We start from the raw sequence: 22,335 nt of genomic DNA, 5'->3' as shown, positions 1-22,335 counted from the left end.
GAAATTAAATGAACTTTACTTACTTTTACATGTCTGATTTTTAAATATGTTATTAATGGAACTATAATAAAGTTATATTTAATCAGTCAGACAAATTAAAATGACCAAACATCCCTCACACACAAAAATTAGTTAACCAGAAGTATGAGCGCGAGAGTGCTGTGCGCATGAGCCTCAGAGTAAAAAATTCAAATACATTAAGAATACTTACTGTTTTCGATCTGATTAAATATTTTTGCCTCTCTATTTTAATATGACGAATTCTAACATTAAGATAAATATTAAAATAAAATTAATGTATTGAATATATTTGGGATAATTAATTAAATCGGAACAATTTTGTTTCATAAGAAATTATATTTACTTTTTATTGTTCTGAAGCTATTTTCTTGTGGCATTTAATAACGTCAATAAACGTACTTTAGCCTTTAATTGTGGCTTATTTCCATTTAAATAGTAATTATATTTACTTTATTGTAAAAGTATACTAGTTAGGATAATTAAAAAAATAATAATTTTTGTAAAAAATCTTCAACTGGGATTGATTGAAACAAACATTTTTTATATTTTAATCATCATATTCATTGTCGCAATTATTACAATTTTCATCATTCAACCAATCATGATGGTGCTCATCCGAGTCATCATCTTCATCATTATCAGTTATGTTGTTGGTGGCTGGTTCTTCTGCAAAAAATAGTTCAAAGAATTAAAAAGCAGAAAATCACAAACATAATAAATTCTAAACCTGAAATCAAAGTGTAATACCTGAAGTTTAAAGGAATTCACTAACGTTTGCTGGTAATTGTTCACCATCAAACCAATGAAAGTGATATTGGTTTTCTTCTAATCTCTACCCATTGTGTTCAGGAGTTAAAATGGTTGGTTGTTTTACATTTGCATTATTCCATATGCTAAAAATGTAATTACCACGTCGGAATTGTTGGAATAACTCACTTTAGCATGGTGGTAAACTGCTAGCATCAAAATTTTTTAAATTTCTGCGATTGAATTCTTTGTTAATATTAGATACGCTGTAATTATTTAAAAACAATTGAAGCAGGGCAGCATTAATGTTGCACGTATCAGTAAAACTATAAATTTCGCAGATAAATTTTTGGATTATTTTGAAAATATCTTTTTGGGTGCGCTCATCGGTAAACAACTCTGATTTTCCAAACTGCATGAAAACTCGCTGATATTCATGTTTCTTCAATTATATATTGAATGGTCTTTGTTTACTCTTTTTAAAAAAGGCAAGATTAAAGTGACATCCAGTTAGAGCGTGAAACCCTGGCAAACTTCTACATAAAGATGGTCCCAAGTACTCGTAAACCTTTGTCAAATTAATGTATCTCTGGTTATTTCCGGTGCCTGCGTTTAACCATACATTCGAATCATCATTTTTTAAATTATGCATATATCGTTACATAATTATCGCAATGTCAGTATCAGAACATCTAATAACAAAATTTGCTTTAACGTGCACATTACAAATATGAAAAACAATTTTAGTGTCAGCTTCTTCATGTTCAGGACACGATAAATTGTAATCAACATTCGATAAAACTGTATTATTATCAACGATGTAAGAATGACATTGTTTAGAATTAATTAATATCCGTTTATTCTCAATAAATGGCACCATTTCATCAGATGTCCAGTGTTGAATAAAAAAATCGACGAGAGCCTGTTTAAAATTAATATTTTTGAGTTCTTGCGAAAAATCTGACGGTCTAACTTGATCGGTACCAGAAACGTTGAAATCTAATTGAGTAGACTCATGACGAAGGCCTCTTTCGTAGCCTTTGATCGAAGGAGAGAAATATTGATCAAAAATAAAGTAGAGTGAAACAGATTGTGACTTAAAGAAGGAGAACCGAGTTATAGACGTCTCACTCACTCTGAAATGCAAGCACAGCACTCTCGCGCTCATACTTCTGGTTAACTTATTTTTGTGTTTGAGGGATATTTGGTCATTCTGATTTGTCTGACTAAACATAACTTTATTATAGTTCCATTAATAACATATTTAAAAATCAGACATGTAAAAGTAAGTAAAGTTCATTTAATTTTAGCGGAGCTTTAAAGCGTCTGACAAAAGTTCTGGTCCTTGACAAGTGTCTGACACTTATTACAGTATTTTCAAATAATATTCTACAAAATATGTATAAAAATCAGTTATGTAAATTTAAGTTAAATAGCTCTTATTTTTAGTTTCCTTTCTCACCTGGTACCTGCCCAGCTGTCACTCAGCAAGTTTCATAAATACGCAGGTATTCAAAGCACGTGAGACGCTACTGAGGCTCTAAGGTTTCATCTGTGTGAAAATAAGTTATGTCTGATCGCTTTGGGATCTTACTCTATTAGCTATAATTAACGAAAATAGAAAAATAATCAAGAAATGACAAAAATTAAAATTACTTAAGTCAGAAAATAAAAAAGCGAATCCAGAATTTTTGACTGCGTGCGAGCACTTACGGTCGTAATTTGGCTGCGAGTATGAAAAATATATTATTTAGGATTAATATGTACTACGTTAACCTTGCAACTTTTTTAATGCACCGTCACCCTCTTTGTTCAGAGTATATCAACATTTTAGAAAATTAACATCTGTAATAAGAAGGTTATCATTAATTATTACTACACGATGTACTTGCATATTATGACACGCCATTATCAATTCACTTTGTAAAGAGAAAGTTAATTATCTTGAAAATGACAAAATAACAAGCGCACTTAGCTAAGGATATTTCCCTCAGAAGACGCTAATTGAAAACATGTGCTGCAAAACTTTTGTAATAAGTTTAACCACACAGTTTCTTGCAGTGAGTTTCCTTTCATAATTAGAGATCAAACTTTTGCTAAGTAAACAAAATTTAAGTGCAGACTAGAAACATTTAACCTCTCTGATATCTCTAGTAGTTGTGGGTAAACACAATAGAAGCCATGAGAACTTAAAATTTAATTTATCGTTTCTTGGTAAAACAATTAAACGGTACAATTGGCAAAAGAACTAATATAATTGCATGGGTTAGAATAAAAACGGTATAAGTAACATGAACACTGTTTTAAAATCATCGAGCTTAAAGTTGTTTGACTTTAAAAAGATTCAATACTTTGATTGCTTTTATTAGAAAGAAATTATGAAATTTTAGTTAAACGTTGAGTTTTGCAAAATGTTTTGTTCTTTTTTTGCAAAAAGCAATTGTTCTTGACTTGGACAATTGTCATTCAGCCAGTCGCAATCAGCATGAGCTTTATTTTCGAATTTAAATATGCATATAAATATTTAAAGAATTACTGAAAAGTGAAACATGATTAATATAATAATAATAATATAATTATTTCGTACTTAACTAATGTACATACTATGTTAATAAATACTATACTGTACCTTTATTATAATTTAGTTATTGACAGACGTAGTGTGAAATACATAGTGTATACTAGTGATGTAACGAATATTCGCATATTTTTGCATATTTGTATTCGCATTCGCATTCGCGAAATTTGTGCGAATGTTTTGTGAATATAAATATGTATAAGAAAAAAAATTATTTGAAGATTAGGTTAATAAAATAAAAATCCATTCACTTCTCAGTTTTTTTGTTAAGAAAACTCACTTTATTTTACAAGCTTAGAAAACTATGAATTAGAAAACAAAAAATAAATGATGCAGAGTAAACAAACAAAAACAAATTATTCTCTAAAACTTTTATTATCCAAAAGTTTTTAATTTTAGAGAATCATCTTGAAAAATCTAAGAATTTTTAAACTACAAATTAAAAAGAGTCTATTATATGTGTTTTTATGTAAAGAGTTTAAACAAACAAACATAAACAGTTCGACTTTAGTTAGATAAGTTTAGATAAATTTATTAATTCAGCAATTTTCGGAACAAGATACATATTATAATCTACACTACACTGTAATGTAATATAGTACATGATTTGTATAATTACTATGTTATACTGAATACTGAATAATGTTACTGCTGAATTACTAAATTTATCTGAACTTATCTAACTACACACCTCAAGCAAATGAGACTGCTGGCAGTGCCGGAGACAATTAAAATTGCCAAATTAAAAAAAACTGAATATTCGCTTTGGCATTCGTATTCGCGAATGTCGGTGGCATATATTCGCATTCGCATTCGCATTCGCGAATGTACAAAAACTAACATTCGTTACATCACTAATACATCTTACAAATAAAAATATCTCTCTACTATGTTAATAAATACAACTATGGTATATATTTTTTTTTCCACTACGTTAGGACATAAACCCGATTCAACAGCTCGGAGGTTTAGATCCTCTTAGTGATTGTTTTACTATATTTTTATTTTTTTTTTCTTATTTATTTCTTTTATTTTTTTATTTCTTTTTAATATAGTTTTTATAATCCTTTTTTTTATTTTTTTTGACTTAATTTTTTTTGAAGTTATACTTCTATACGCACGGTCAGCGTTGGAAATTTGCATGAGAGTGAATCTGTGAAACCATTACATATGTAAGATAATGAGTAGGAGAGAGACAGAAGATATATTTTTCTCTATCTTCCTCTCTCGAGAATAAAAATGTTCCTTTTGTATATATATTTAATATTATATATATCATATATATATAATATTGTATATATATATATATATATATATATATATATATATATATATATATATAATATTATATATAATATAGTATGTATTAATATTATTATTTATGTGATATGTTTTGTATTATTTAAAATTAAACGTTTATAATTATTTTAGGCTTTTGTATTTCAAAATAATCACTGTTTTACCGAGAACTGTCAATTTTGAAATCCGTTAGTGTCATGTCTAATTGGCAAATCCTTTACGTGTTTGGTTCATACGCTGGGTGGTTGTGAGTTCGAATCCCAATTATGAATTTCCTTTTTTATTTTTAAAATATTTAAAAACCTCATGTTAATCTTATTAAATATATGTAATATACGCAAAAAACATAAATTTTAAAATAAATGAAAATTTACAACATAATCCGAGTTGTTGGTTTTTTATTTTTATCTTCGTAAAGCAAGTTTCATGTATATTGGCAGTTTTAAATACTTATGAATATTACTGTAGAACACCGGGGGATTTTATCTTCTCCTCCTGACGTGTTGCTCACTGCCTGTTGGGGCAGTACCTTCGATCTGGTTCTAATTATATCTATTAATTAATTAAAATGTGTTACCTTACATTTGGCGATCACACTTCCCGTATTACACTTTACAAAACATCTTACTACTTGAGAAACTTTATTTGCGTTAATTGAACATTGTGTGTTGAAAAATGAGCGAATTAATTTTAATTAATCAAATGTGACAGTGACACAATGACTGATGTTTTTTTCTAATAAAATTGAGAAGAGAATACGTGATAATCTCGCAATTATGTGCAAAGAGTATATGCAACATCTATCGTGCATTCTCGGGTACAACTCGACTTAAAACTAAAAGTAGTATTTTTTAAAAAAGGGTGTTCGTCATTTGGATCATAATTTTAGGTTGCGCTACGCAACATAGTCCCCTCTTGATGTGAACGCATCAAAAAAAAATATTTATGTACAATTTGAAGAAAGGTATAACTAATCTAAAAAAACTATTAAAATTCTTGAAGGTGAGTCATAGGAAGAGGACACAGTTTAGCAATAGAGCGAACGTATAACCCTTCAGGAGTTCTGACCTTAACAACTCTTACCTTGTTGTCCTTTCCCGGATATGTCTCAACTACCCGTGCTATAGGCCATTTGAGAGGAGGCGAGTTTTCGTCCTTAAGCAAGACGAGATCATCAGGCTTTATGCCTACCTGAGGAGTGAACCATTTAGGTCTATTTTGAAGCCTATTAAGATAATCGCGAGTCCAAACCTTCCACATATGCTGCTGAATTCTTGTGCATTTATTCCACAAAGACAATTTATTTTCTTGAATATCAGAGAGATCTAATTCAGGATAAGACATTAAGTTAGATCCAATAAGGAAGTGTCCGGGAGTAAGAAAGGAAAAATCGGACGGGTCGTCTGAGAGCTCACAGAGAGGGCGTGAATTGAGCACTGCTTCAATCTGCGAAAGTTCAGTGGATAGTTCTTCGAAAGTAAAATTGGAGTTACCCATTATTCTTACGAGATGATATTTGAAGCTCTTTATGGCAGCTTCCCAAATACCACCGTGGTGTGGTGAGCGTGGAGGGATAAACTTCCATTGAATTTGACATGAAGTAGCGAAAGAGCGAATAGATTCAGAGGTATCACCTTTGAGAAGCAACTCATAAAGTTCTTTCAATTGATTTTTCGCACCTAGAAAGTTGGTGCCATTATCGCTGAAAATGATACTCGGATTACCCCTTCGGGCGATAAACCTTTTCAGAGTCAATAAGAACGCTTCAGTAGAAAGACTGGAAATTAATTCCACATGCACGGCGCGAGTAGCTAAACATACAAACACTGCCATATAGGCCTTAGTAAGGGGAGCTCTCTTGAGTTTAGAGGTCTTGATTGGAAATGGACCACCAAAATCAACTCCAACGTTTATAAATGGACGTGCAATTTGAACTCTTTCCCTCGGGAGATTAGCCATGATTTGGGAAGCGACTTGTGCGTTAAAACGGTAACAAGTGAGACAATTTTGTATTATACGTTTGATTTGTCGAAGACCATCAAGAGGCCAGAATTTCAATCTAACATTGGACAGTGTATTTTGAGGGCCAGAATGTAGAAGTCTTCGATGTTCTCGGGTAAGTAATAAATTGACAATATGTGATTTTGAGGGCAACAGTAGAGGGAATTTCTGATCATAAGAAACATCTGAAAAGAGAAGACGACCGCCTACTCGTATCATTTGAGACGAATCTAGAAAGGGATTCAATTTACGAATAGACTTATCGTTAAGCAAACGATTATCCATTAAAAATTGGATTTCCGAACTGAAGAAATGAGACTGGGTCAATTTGATAATCATTAACTCAGAACTAGAGAGTTCATTTGGAGTGAGAGGACCTGTACGTCTATGAGACTTAGCTCTTACATTGTGAATAAAACGAATGCAGTATGCAAAAGCTCTCTGAAGTCGAGTGAAACATGAAAATTTGCAGAGGGCATCATACACTTGTGAATCTGGTTTTCTGATCAGATGAGTAACCCTTTTGAGTTCAGGCAGTTCATCAACATTAATACTCGAAGGACCATTATATACAAAGAGGTTGAAATCAAAGTGTGGATCTGACAAAAATTGAGGACCATTAAACCAAAGATCACAATCAAGCAACTGCAAGGGTGTAGCACCACGAGATAATATATCCGCAGGGTTGTCTTTCGATCGTACATGTCTCCATGTATGGTTGGAGGTGAGTTCTTGAATTTGAGTTACTCTATTGGCTACAAAGGTAGACCAACGAGAAGGGTGTGAATTAATCCATGCGAGGACGACTTCGGAATCTGTCCATAAATTGACAGAATTTATCTGAGATTGGGATGGAATCAAGACAGAAAGAATCTTCGTAACAAGATTAGAGAGTAATAATACTCCTAGAAGTTCTAATCGAGGAAGAGTCACAACTTTTAGAGGACTAACACGACTCTTTGAGGAGATTAGATTGCAAGAGATAAAGCCATTTTCATGTGATGTTCTTAAATAAACGCAAGCACCATACGCGCTAAGACTTGCATCCGAAAACCCATGTATTTGAGTACTTGTTACATTGCTAGAATTTTGCAGCAACCTAGGAATCTTGAGATTGGAGATCTGCTACAATACAGTATTTAAATAATCTAAAATTTATCAAAATATCGAATAATTCGCGTTGTACCGTATAACCAGGAAGCATTATGTCATTAAGACTTAGATTTGAGGTAGTTTTCATACTGCCATCAAAGACAACACGCAACTTATTTGTTACGCTATCCTTTAAAACGCAATGGTGAGGAATAAAGTATTTTAAATCAGAGTGAATATTTCGAGTGGAGAGAGGCACATATCTGCAATGTCCAAGTGCTATATATTCATGAATAAATTGTTTATACTGTGCGTATAATTGATCTGACCTGTGGTCGTATTTTCGAATTCAATCGAATTTTTTCGAATACGAGTTAACTCGAATGAAAAATTTCGTATACGAATTTGAATCTGTATTTTTGAACGTCCTTCGAAATTTTATACGTATACTAAAAGAATTTGCACCGGCAACACTGCAAATTCGAACAACCAAAACTTAAATAATAAAAAAAGAAGAATAATTGGCAGTTTTACTTAACCTAGTTTATGGTGAATTTGTTATCTAAAACAAGAAGTAAAAAAGGGCATGAAATATGGTGGTTCAGTGTCGGCCGAACAAAAAAAAGCCATTCTATCAACTCCATTGTGAGGGGCCTTGTTAATCTGTACAATTTTTGAAATTGTACATCCGAATAGTCCTCTAGATGGTTAAGAATGGGTTGGTAAACTTGCCTCTTCGTTCCGCTAATATTATCGCCTCGGCAAGAGCGTTAACTATTTCTTTCTATTAAAAAATTATTTAAACCACCCATTAAAAACAAAGTTTAATGTAAAAATATGGTAGGTATTAATGTAAATTTTATTGTATTGTTCAATCTAAAACAACGATTAAAAACTATCAGCTGAAATTTTATCTGACGTACAAGGGCCCAGTGACAACTGAAATGACAAAAATTACTTTGGTCGTATACTAGCATCGAAATTCGAATGGTTCATACCCATTCGTGTCGTCGTATACGAAAAAATTCGTATACGCACTATTCGAAAATATAAAAAACTGGATTTCGAGCGAATTTCTTCTAATTTCGTATGCGAAATATGCTCGAACGAATTCGAAAATACGACCCTTGATCAGTTTCTGTTCGAGGTTTAGGAATCGCTTCCTTGCGAGGAAAAACGATTCGCCCAATTTTTTATATTCGTTGGGAGATTTGAAAGGGAGATCTACTTGGAATCTACCAGATGATAATATTTTAAGTGACGATTTAAAAATATCTTCGGCTTGTTGCTCCGAAGGAGTTAGGATTTTTGGAGTACAAGTAGAAGACGAGATTTCTTCTATTTCCCAAAACGACCGTACGAGTGAATCGGTATTTTGAGTTTGAACGAACAAGGATACTTCATTTCGAGGTTGAGTATTTTCTTGAATGTTAAGTATAGAATATGAGTCAATTGACCCAGATGATTGAGGTACATTTCCACCTACAAGATAACCGCGATGAGTATTTGTTAAGGTAGGAAGATTAGGGCCTAATTTTATTAACCCGTAAGTAAGTAAGTCGAAATAAACATCTGCTCCAAGCAGCATTTGAACTTCGGCAGGAGTACAAAATTCTGGATCAGCTAGGTGAATGTTTGGTGGAATTTTGAGAGCATTAAAATCCAATGTAATTTGAGGGTGCTTACAAGTGATGGTTGGGAGAATCGCACAAGAGAGTGTAAAATGTTTTGTGGGATTAACATTTGAGAAAATATTTAAATCCACCATTTTATTCGACGTCGAACAGATTTCGGATATTCCAGAAATTTGAAGACTTTTTGTGTAAGGAATACATTTCAAGCGACTTGCTAATTCCTCAGTGATAAACGAAAGCTGACTAGCTGAGTCTGTAAGGCAGCGAACCTTAACGGGATTATTATGAGAATCATAAATTGTAACACATGCTGTTTGGAGTAGAACCTCCTTTTTGCCTGAGAGTGTAGAGAGAGATGATGCTCGGTAGACATCATTAGACTGAGATTGATTTGCTATTCGTGGGATTGCAGGTGAACTTGAAGTTTCGCTTTGAGTATTGGGATCACGAGATACATTAGAGTGAGTACGAGAATTTGGAGTATCATGCATATTGTGAGACTGGCGAGTATTTTGAGAATTATGATTTTCTTGTGAGTCTTGAGAGTGACCAGTGTTTTGGAAATGAGTGTTTCTAGTGGGTAGACTACGAGAATCTTGATTTGTTCTGAAATGAGAACTATTTGAGTTATGAGTAGAAGCGTTAGAGAAGTGGAGCAATGTGTGATGTCTCCTGTTACATTTAGCGCAATTTGACGCAGAGGTACATGAGCTTGCTGAATGACCACTAGCCAAGCAGTTGAGACACGCTTTCTTTGCCTTGACCGTTTGAAAACGCTCATCTTCAGACATATTTAAGAATTCCCGGCAAGTGTATATTTTATGGGAGTTATTTTGACATAAGAAACATTTAAAATACTGATTATTACTACTATACTGCAAATTATTGCTAACTGTGTTAAGAGAAGTAAAACGAGAAGGTTGTTTTTGTTTCGGAGAATGAGAGTATTCAGGAACAAGATTTTCGAGAATTTTGCATTTTCTTTCAATAAATTCAAGGAACTCCATTAAACTTGGGAGTTTGTTTATATTACGCTCGGTTTCAAATGATCTTTTAGTATTATAGTCTAATTTTTGAGTAAAGAGATTGATGAGAATTAAATCAGTGAGTTGATTCGAGATGTTGAGGTTTTCTAAGGCAGCGAGATGGCTTTTAATTTGAGTTAAGAAATCCCTTAGAGCATGTGCATTGGGTTTTGTAATGAGTGGAGCATTTAATAAACTGTTCAAATGACTGTTTACTATTAAATATTTATTTTCAAATCTATTGCATAAATTTTGTATTGCAATTTCAAAATTGGAATCAATTATTTCTAGATTGTCAATTAACTTTAACGGTTCATTTCTTAACACTGATTTGAGATAAATAAGTTTTCGAGCATTAGATAACTGTTTATCATTTGTTATTAATTTGGTGAAAACATCAAAAAAGCTGGGCCATTCTGAGATTTCGCCCGAGAAAAAAGGTATTTTTAATTCTGGCAACTTTACATTTTGAATTGTGCTAACAGATGGTATTACATTTGTTACAATAGGTTGAGTTTGAACTGGTTTTGCAGATAATTGCGTGATTTTCTCGTACAAATATGAATCTAAATTATAATACTGTTCTTCAACTATGTCTCTATCTGAACAATATTTATCAAAATCTTCTAATTCAAGTTCCTTTTGTAGGTTGAGATAATCGCGATAAGTTTCATTTAATACATTTTTGCGTGCAATATATTGACCGCAATCTAAAACTACATTTTGGTTTTTTGAGACAAATGTTTGAATTCTAGTAATACAAGCTTTAGTATGCCCTCTCAATTTTATAATTTTTGCAACATCAGTCATTTTGAACGTGAGAAAAAATAATACAAATTTTAAATACAACAAGAGATACTTAGTATCATGAACTAAATAATATTACCATAAAAATCTACTTATAATCACTGCGAATCTAAAATCTAAAAATAAAATGACATGCGACGATGCAAAAAACAATTCGTAAAAGTTACAATAAATGATCAAACCGCACATTAAGTCCAACCGCGACCTCACATAAACTCCTTATCCCTTGCAAGTGTCGATGTCGATATACCGGCCTCCCGGCGCTAATAGAACAACCTTGGATCCTGGAACCGCCAAAACTCCAATGTGTGTATGTGAGAGAATAAAAACTATGTCTTTTCTTTGCGAAGAAATGAGGAAGCGAGTGATGTTTTTTACGAATAGTGTGAGAAAATCTTGAGTACTGCGTGAAAACGCCTTTCCAGAAACGAGAGATGATCGCCCTCGTGCTATAATTAATGAAAATTCAGCTTCCAGCTTTACATAAACGGGAACAGTTGCTGTATCCGGCTCGTTAGGAACATGTAGAACACCGGGGGATTTTATCTTCTCCTCTTGACGTGTTGCTCACTGCCTGTTGGGGCAGTACCTTCGATCTGGTTCTAATTATATCTATTAATTAATTAAAATGTGTTACCTTACATTTGGCGATCACACTTCCCGTATTACACTTTAAAAAACATCTTACTACTTGAGAAACTTTATTTTGCGTTAATTGAACATTGTGTGTTGAAAAATGAGCGAATTAATTTTAATTGATCAAATGTGACAGTGACACAATGACTGATGTTTTTTTCTAATAAAATTGAGAAGAGAATACGTGATAATCTCGCAATTATGTGCAAAGAGTATATGCAACATCTATCGTGCATTCTCGGGTACAACTCGACTTAAAACTAAAAGTAGTATTTTTTTAAAAAAGGGTGTTCCTCATTTGGATCATAATTTTAGGTTGCGCTACGCAACAATTACAATTTAATTTATATTGTATTATTATATTGAATTATGTTGCAGTGTATTTATTGTATTGTAATTTTTATATTAATAATAAAATAAATAATGAATTTTACTGCAGAATATGTGTAAAATTTTTTTTTGCATTCAACACCTTTTATACATATATAAAAACTAAAATATATATTTTCATTAAAATATTGATACAATCCTTCAGTTGCTATACTCATATTATAGGTCAAATGTTTATATACAGCAAACCATGCACCATATACCTATATAACTAATTATCTTTCTCTTTCTGCTCTCTCTTACCTATAGCATTACATATGTATTGATTGTGCAGATTGACTCCTATATAAATTTTTAACGGCGAACGCGTGTATAGAAGTATAACTTCTACCGGCAGTCCAACTGGACTGCCACACCCGTTTTTTTTTTAATCTTTTTTGTTAAGTATTTTTTTATATTCCTTTTTTTTTAATCTTTTTTTTTAATTTTTTTTTATTAATTTTTTTCTAAACTTAGGTTACAAATCTAATTACAGGCATACTTTACTATCAGAAAAAAAGGTTATCAAGCAGTCAAACCATTTCTTTTCATTAAGTGATAGTAGAAAGAGAATATTACAGGAAGTGGGATGTTCTTGTACATCATTCTTTTAATTAGGTTATTGGTGGGTTGTTTATACTTTTGACATTCAAAAATTATGTGGTTTTAAGTAACTTTTATTCTAACATTCTTGACAAATATCGGAATCTAATTTATTTATTTTAAATAAATATGCAGGATAACATGCATGGCCAAATCTAAGTCTACTGTTGGTAGTTATATATTTGCGAGGGAGGATGAAATTCTTATATCAAGGTTTTTTTGAAATATTTGGTTGTATCAAACTATATTGTGTTGTTAAAATACTACAGTACTTTTCCCAGTGTGCTTTCCAGTTGTTCATTTGTTCAGTTCTAATAGAAGACATGTTTCAACATCAGCACCCCACCAGGTTTTTGTAATTGATTTGAGAAAGTTTAGTGCTTTATTACACCTATCAAGCATAAAGTCAACATGCAGTTTTCAGGTCAGTTTTGTATCCAAAATCATACCCAAATATTGTATCGACTTACAGAGGGGAAAATAATTATCATTTAATATTATTTGTTTTCTTTGAGGCAAATTATGTCTAGTGAATATACAAATGTTAGACTTGTTGTTTACCAACTCAAAACCATTTTTTCTAAACCACTACAGCAATGTTCATGAACACTTTCCAATGTGTTTAAGCCATTATTATATTTTTTAGATTCAGTATAGATAAAGAAGTCATCTACATATTGTATTGTATTAAATGAAATTTTTTCGACTATTATGAAAATCGGCTGTGTGAAGATTAAATAGAAGTGGACTTAAAACTATGCCCTGTGGAAAACCCGAACTATTAAAACGTAGTCCAATGAGTTGACTGTTTTCTATCCTAATATATATTTTCCTGTTTAAGTAGAAATTGACAATATTTTGGGCAAGCAGGGAAGGTATTTGGAATTGTTGAATCATTTTTTCTTTTAGCATATCTAAATTTACACTGTCATATGCACCTTCAGTATCCAAACATAATAGTGGAACATACGTATTGCGAGAATGTGCATTTTGAATGTGCGTTATGACGGTAGCGAGTGCATCCAAAGTACCACATCCTTGTCTGTAACCGAACTGAGAATTTGGAAGTAGTTTTTTCTCACTTAACCACCATTCAAGTCTTACTTTTAGTATCCTTTCTAATACTTGGAGAACACAAGACATAAGTGAAATTGGTCTGTATGATTTTGCCAGACTCGGATCCTTCATTCTCTTTAAAATTGGGATGACAATAACTTTTTTTTTTTCAGTATCGATAGTTCCTTTGACCGAGTCAGTCGTTAATTTCGTTAAAGGCCGAGCCGGTTCCTAATTACTTGGTGTTTGGATTTAACTTTTTACATATAAGACAATAATTAAAAAGTGTAAACTGATAATTAATACGAAATAATATCGGTCCCCGATGGGGGACAAAAATAAACAAGGGACGTCTTTTATGACGACAGATACTGACATGAATAACAGTGATTTAAGTGTTAATAATATTAATAATAAATCTAGTGAGGATAGTGATGTCCAGAAAACAGCGAAGCAGTTGGAACCGAAAACATTCAATCTCCTCTCAGATAAGTACAACGTGCAAAATATTTGGGTATATATAGAAAGTACCGACAATAACAATTTAGGTAGATTGCATCCAATGACTGTTGGTCATATTCTTTTTAAAAAATTTAATCTTAAAAGCATTCTTGAAATTAAAAGTATAGGCCGAAACCGAATTAAAGTGTTATTAAAATCACTTCTAGAGGCAAATAATATAGTAAAACATCCACTACTGAAATCAGAAAATTTAAGAGCATTTATACCGAACCATTTACTAGAAATTAAAGGGTTAATAAGAGACGTGGATACTCGTTATGACATCAACTATCTTATGGAAAATATCGAATCAGACTCACGCGTTACTAACATATATAGGTTAAATAGAAAAGTCCAAAAAAGAAGACAAAACAGTCGAATTTGTACCTAAAAAATCTATTGTCGTTACTTTTGAGGGGAATATTTTACCAAATCGCGTAGCTTTTAATCGTGTTTTTTTTTCGGTTGAACAATTTGTAGGTAGAATAACCCAGTGTTACAAGTGTTTGAGATATGGGCATGTATCTAAACAATGTAACAGTACTCAGGAAAGGTGTATAAATTGCGGTGAGATTAAAGATGATAAACACAATTGTGATAAAAATTTGATTTTATGTATACACTGTAAAAGCAGAGATCACGTATCTATCTCAAAAAAGTGTCCCTCTTATGACAATAAAAAAAAAATTAAAAATATAATGATAGAGCAAAAAACCTCATTTAAGGAAGCCAAAGAAATATCTGAGAATTCCTTATCCAGTTTAGTAAGTCACAATTCCTTTTCACCGCTAACAAATTATGACAAACATTTTCCAGAACTTCCTATCAACGATCGTATATCGTTATCTCATCCAAATCGTAATCAAATCTCTACAAATTTCAATGGCAATCAAAATAATTCCTTTTCCCAACAAACTCATGCGAGGGATAGACCTCCAACCAAAAAAAAGAGAAAATCAAACTCTCCCACTATCCAATCACCTATTCAAAAACCATTATTTCCATTCACCTTTGGACCTTCACAACCTTTGACAATAAATTCAAATAACCAAACTACTTTAGTTTGGAAATCAAAAAAAGCAGTATAGCTAGCAATTTATCAATTTTTATCATGGACTTTATTAATAAAATAATTTCAAGTAACAACAGACAACCTGTTGATATTAACGTAATTACAAGTAGTATAGAACAAGTATTGGAGGATACTTTGAAAAACCAATAAAATTTAATCGTAAAACACGCAATTTAAATATAATGCAATGGAATGCACGTTCTGCTATAGCTAACAAAAATAGTCTGGTACAATTTCTTTTTGATAAAAATATCGACATTGCGCTTATAAGCGAAACTTGGTTTAAAAAAAATCAACAATATAGTTTTAGTGGTTACAATATAATACGCAATGACAGAAACGATGGCTATGCTGGTGTGGCAATTTTAGTACACAAATCTCTTCAATTTGTGGAACATAAGATCAATATAAATTACAATGAAAATATTTTAGTGTGTGCTGTACAAGTTAAATATGGAACTTTGTCTTTAAATTTTGTATCTATTTATAAACCTCCAAAAATACAAACAATATATGAAGATTGGGTAAAAATTTTTGAACAGTTTGATGGGCCTTTAATTATAGGTGGTGATTTTAATGCACACCACTCTATATGGGGCTGTCATAATAATGATACCACAGGATCACAACTAATAAATGTCGCAGATGATTTAAATTTAACTGTTTTAAACAATGGAGAACCTACGATTTTAAGACGTCCTGATCAACGGGATTCAGCTATTGATGTAACCTTTTGTTCACCTGAACTAGTTAACAAAACATCTTGGAATGTCATCTCTGATACCCTAGGATCAAATCACTATGTCATTTCTATAGAATTAATTTTTGCAATTAATGAAAATGAAATATCTCCTAAAAATAAATGGAATATTAAAAAAGCCAATTGGGCGTTATATACCTCGACGATTCAGATTTTGCACGATACGAACAACAGTCACTCGGATAATCTAACTGAACAGTACTCCTCCTTCATTAATAATATAAATACGGCCGCAGAAGCAGCTATACCCCAATATAAACCTTATAAATGTAAACGGCACCCACCCCCTTGGTGGAATATTGATTGTGACAATATTATCAAACAACGAAAATTGGCTTTAATAAATTACAAAAAAAACACTAATTTTGAAAATTACGTTCAATACCAGGGATCTCGGCTAGAACCAAAAAAACATTAAAAAATATAGCAAAGAAACATTGGATTGAATGGGTCTCTTCCCTGAATAAAAATACACCAGCTACAACTCTTTGGAATCAAGCTAGAAAAATTTACAGAAAACCAATATCAAAAATAAAATCTTTCGATCAAAAATGGATTGATGACTTTCTTATTAAAGTTGCATCACCAACTGCGAACCCTCAAAAATCCAGCTACATAGATTCAACCCCATCTGAAAAAAATCATTTTCTACTAAAACCTTTCACTTATAATGAACTAATTTTCGCTATAAATGATCGTAAAGATAATTGTCCAGGATACGATCATATCAAATACTCCATGCTTATTAACCTCCCAGAAGTAGCAAAACATTTTCTATTAGACTTTTTAAATCGAATCATTTAAGACAATTCTGAGGTAGATTTTTTTAAAGACATCATTGTTATTCCGATTCTAAAGCCTGCAAAAGATCCAAATTTAGCAGAATCTTATCGACCCATTTCTCTCTTTTCTTGTGTATTTAAAACTTTGGAACGAATGTTAAAACATAGACTAGAATGGTGGGTCCATACCAAAAAATTACTACCAAATAATCAGTTTGGATACAAACGAGGATGTGGAACTTTAGATGCACTAGCTACACTTGTAACGGACATACAGAGTAACTTTTCTAGAAATAACTATTTGCCTACTTTATCTCTAGATATAGAAGGTGCTTATGACAGTGTGTGTTTACCTCGATTAAAAGACAAAATGATCAATCAATTTCAAATACCCACAAATCTGGCACAAACCATAATTAATTTCTACACTAATAGACGCTTATACGTTAGAAACTATAAAAATGAATTTCTTGGACCACGTTATAATAGTTGGGGATTAGCTCAGGGATCAGTCTTAAGCCCTTTTCTTTTTAATCTGTATTCTGCCGATTTTCATAGTCTTAATATACCAAGTATCACTTACAAAACAATCCAATATGCTGATGACTTCCTAGTCTATACAGAAAGGAGTAAATATGAACCTTCCCTTACAATTTTAAGAAAATTACATGAACATTTCTCAAACTGGTTTTGTAAAAATGGTTTTAATTTATCCACTAATAAATCAAACGTGTGCATTTTTTCACGACATAATATTCCAAATATAAATACTATTTTATTAAAAGACCAAAGTTTAAATTTCTGTAAGTCAATAAAATATCTAGGTATGTTTCTGGATCAAAAATTAACATGGAAAGTACACATCAAGTATATGCTTGACAAAAGCAATAAAGGTCTCAATTTTTTAAAATCAATTTCTAAAACTTGGTGGGGTGCTGACGTAGAAACAGCTTTGCTTTTTTACAAATCTTATATCAGATCCATTCTGGACTATGGATGTATACTTTATGGATCAGCAAGTAAACAAATTTTAAATAAAATTGATGTATTTCAACGGACTGTTCTACGTACTTGTATGGGAGCAATGAAGTCTACTCCAATAGCTCCATTGCATGTTGAAGCTTTAGAACCTTCTTTAAATTTTAGACGAGATTATCTAAGTGAAAAATTTAAAGTGAAAATTTCATATATCAACAATTCTTTATATTCTGGCATAAGCTCGCTAAATACCGAGGATCTAACAAACAGTTACTGGATTAATAAAAATTCACCAACCCTTTGCACGGCCTTTAGAGCCATGTGTAACAATAAGTATACCAACAGTATTAGCAACCTTGAGATTAACGACTATTTCGCATTTTTTAATGAAGCTGATATACACATACCAACATATTATAGTATTCCATCATTGAATTCATGCATCTTAAATTCTTACATAAAAAAATGGCCCATGGCAACTGTAATCTATACAGATGCATCCAAAACATCGAAAGGGACCGGATGTGCTTTCTACATTCCATCCAAGTCAATAGAAAAAATGTTCAAACTACCTCTCAATTGCTCAATTTTTAGTGCTGAAGCTCTTGCAATTCTTGAAGCCTTGAAATATTTCGACAGTTTAAACAATAATGCAGTTTTAATAATATTTTATTCATTATCAGTCTTATTATCTCTCAAAAATACAAAGTTACCCAATTATAATTCTAATCCTTTTATTTACCAAATTAAGAACATACTTGTTAACCTTAAAAATAAAAATAAAACTACGAATTTTATTTGGGTAAAGGCTCATGTTGGTATAAAACATAATGAGCATGTTGATTACATTGCAAAAGCTGCAATAACCTCGACAGCTGAAATTTTACCAGATGAGAGAATTTGTGTTCCTGATGCTTTTCTCATCTCTAAAAGAAATCAAACAGATCGTTGGAATACCGCTTGGCAAACTTTTTGCGACCACTCAACAACACAATACGTGCATATACAACCACACATCCCTAATTCCAGATGGTTCAAGAATTTCAATACCGCTCTTAAATATACAACAACTTTAATAAGATTGAGATTTGGCCACGCTTGTTATCCTGTTCATCTTGCTCAAATCAAAATATATAATTCAGACTTATGCAAAACTTGTCAAGAACAAGGAGATCTTAACCACATCTTTTTTAAGTGTTCCAAATATCTTCAGCATTCAGGAACTCTTTTAAACAACTTGCAAACTCTGAAAATATTCCCTCCATATCAAATAAATAACCTGTTGGCTACTAATAATAAAAAAGTTTATGATTGTTTGATTAAATTTATACATAGTGCAAATGTGTGTCTGTAGTCAATCTCAGCTAAGCTCGTTAACCTTTGTTCTAACCCAATTGTTTATTTACCTTTCTTTCCGTGACCTATTGCTAGTAATGTCTTAAACAAATGTCCTGATGGGTCCCTGGACGAGAAGTGAGTATCCCTGTTGTTCCTTATATTTGTTTTTTCTTGATATAATTTTCTCCTTTTGTTTGATTTAGTTATAGGGATTTTATGAGGTTTTTTGACTCGAATAGATACACTTTTTGCACTAGCAATTAATAGTATAGATTATACACTTATGTATGTATACACTGTATAATGTACACTTATGTATGCACTTATGTGTATATGCATACACTTTTTTTTTCTTTAGTATTAATTATATTTTTCTTTTATTATTTCTCAATATGTAATTGGCTAAATAGCTAAGTGCTAAAGCCACAAAAAAAAAAAAAAAAAAAAAAAAATAACTTTTTTAAATTCATCAGTACCCGCAGACATAAATTCGTTAAATATGTCCAATAAAAGATGTTTAGCGATTGTAGGAAGCAGATCATGCATAGGATACTTAATGTTGTCATAACCAGGTATTGTGCTAGGATGATTATTTAAAACATAGCTTAGTTCTGTCTGTCTAATCGGTTGAAGTAAAAAGTGGTTTTTGTCGGTTACTATTTTCTTAGGTTTATTAGGCATAGATATCACTGTTGAAGGAGCAATTATGTCAAAAAACTCTTCTATCCAAATATCTTTAAAAGATTTTTTTTTGTTGGTGGTTTTCTGTATAAATTTCTAGCTTGAGTTCAAAGTACTGATTATGGTATTGATTTATTAAGAAAAGCAACCCAATTGACCAAGCTTTGTTTCGCAATACTTTTTAGTTGTTTTTTTTTGTACTTGCCATGTTTGATTGACATTTTATATAGTATCCAAAATTACGTTCTTTTTTATAATTCGTGAGTGAATATTGCAGGTTTTTAATAATAGTGTCACATTCAGAATTCCACCACGGAGGTGGATTTCGAGTTTTTGGCTTAAAAGGTTTATATTATGGCATTGCAATGTGAGCAGCAAAATTTATACTATTCATTAAATGTTCATATTTGCTTGATGTGTTATGTGTAATTTCAGTATTTTTGTTAAAAAAGTTTTGTACTAACGAAGTATACAAAGGCCAATTAGCTTTTTTGATGTTCCATTTATTTTTTGGTAAATTCTTTTCTGTTTTTGCTTTAATGCAAATATCCAACTGTAAAACAAAATGATTTGATCCCAGCGTGTTTGAAGAGATAGACCATTTAGTCTTACTAACATGATCAGGACTGCAGAAAGTAACATTAATCATTGAGTAATTCTGGTTAGGCTGAGTTAGTATTGTTGGTTGTCCATTATTTAAAACTGCAAATTCAAGATCATCTGCCATTTTAATCAGCTGTATTCCGATTCCATCATTTGTACTTGAACGTCAAATAGTATGATGGGCATTAAAATCACCTCCTATTATAATTGGTTTTTGTAACTGGTTGTAATTGGTTATAATAAATATATTTATCCAATCATTTATTATGCATCTTATTTTCGGGGCTCGATATAGTGACATAAAACTAATTTGAGTATTTCCATATTTAATTTTTATGGCACATAACTGTATTTCATTATTGTAATTATTATTTTCAATTTTTAGTTCAGTAAAACAAATTGATTTATTTATAAGTATAGCAACTCCACCATAACCATCCAACTTATCATTACGAACAAGATTATACCCATTAAAATCATATAATACATTTTTTTTTAAATCATATTTCACTAATAAAAGCTATGCCTATTTTGTTAGTTACTAAATAATGCATCATGCTATTTTTATTTGAGACAGCAGAAAGAGCATTCCACAGCATTATTTTTAACTTAGGTTGACAAGACATTTCTTATTTAGTATTAATCAGAGTACCCTCCAATACCTGTTCCAATAGCAATACTTGTACAATAAGTACAAGTAAAGTTAAGTTATTAACCTGTAAATAACCTGACACTTTCTCACAAAAACATAGTTAATATGAAAAAAATTATATATCTCTAAATTCTCTATTTAATGATGTGTCACACATTATATATTTTCTATTTAAATTTAAAGGTTTGTGGTACTTTAAGGGGAGGAGTTGACAAATGACAGATATCTTTAACGTTAAAAGATGTAATTTTGGAATAAAAGTCGAACTGTTTTAGCATTTTCATAAAACACAATGACTGTTGCCAACTATCAGTGCAGATCCTTTTCAGTGGCCAACCCTGTATAGTGAAATTATTTTGTATGTCGCAGTTTAAGTATATTACCCTGAATAACTTTAACTGGTTCATCATCATCATGGCTTATTCACTCCTGGCGGAGTGTTTGCCGCCCTTTTGGGCCCTCTAATTCATTTATTGCGGAGAATCAGTCCGCTGTTGTTTTTTTTTTATTATTAAAGCAGCGTGTGTGACTTGGCCCTGTCTATAATTTTCCTCCATTCTTTCCCGCGCTGTCCTTACAGCGCTCCTTCCAATTGTAGATTCTCAGCTTCTTTATGTCTCCTAAGACTTGATCTCTCCATCTTGTTTTGGGTCTCCTCTTTAGTCTCTTTGTTGATGGTCTCCATCCAGTTATTCGCTTTAGCATAGAGTCTGGGTTAGCTCTTTCTGTGTGTCCCAGCCACCTGAGCCTTTGCGTCTTCTTGAACTTGATTATGTCTTCACCCTCGATGACTTCTTTAATTTCTTGATTGGTTACTCTTCTATATTCGCCTACACTTATCCTCACCGGTCCCATTGTTCGTCGAATTATCTTTCTCTCTAAGATTTCCAATCTCATTTCATCTTTTTGTGTTAGGCACATCGTCTCTGCACCATAGGTGATCAATGGCCTGATTGCAGTCTTGTAAATTTTTAATTTGGTTTTCTTACTAATGTGCTTTTCTTTCAGAAATTTTTGGTAGTTCCAGTAGGTTTTATTACCCAGTAGGATGCGTTCATTTATTTCATCCGATCTATCATTTCTGACTCTGAGATAGCGCG

At 31.9% G+C, this 22,335-nt stretch overlaps 1 protein-coding gene across 1 annotated transcript; it reads right to left on the bottom strand.

Annotated features, from left to right (window-relative positions):
• Window positions 1-5,632: 5,632 nt before the first annotated feature.
• On the bottom strand, window positions 5,633-11,207 carry LOC140431662 (uncharacterized). Its single transcript, XM_072519550.1, has 2 exons — window positions 8,847-11,207; window positions 5,633-7,771 (listed from the first exon to the last, which is right to left on the bottom strand). The coding sequence occupies exons 1-2, from the start codon at window positions 11,205-11,207 to the stop codon at window positions 5,633-5,635; spliced, it is 4,500 nt and encodes a 1,499-aa protein (XP_072375651.1).
• Between the last annotated feature and the right edge of the window lie 11,128 nt (window positions 11,208-22,335).

The sequence above is a fragment of the Diabrotica undecimpunctata genome, unplaced genomic scaffold, assembly GCF_040954645.1.
Source record: "Diabrotica undecimpunctata isolate CICGRU unplaced genomic scaffold, icDiaUnde3 ctg00001093.1, whole genome shotgun sequence".
NCBI lineage: Eukaryota > Metazoa > Arthropoda > Insecta > Coleoptera > Chrysomelidae > Diabrotica > Diabrotica undecimpunctata.
Note: the sequence above shows the minus strand (reverse complement) of the source record. Positions and strands in the feature narration are given on the sequence as shown.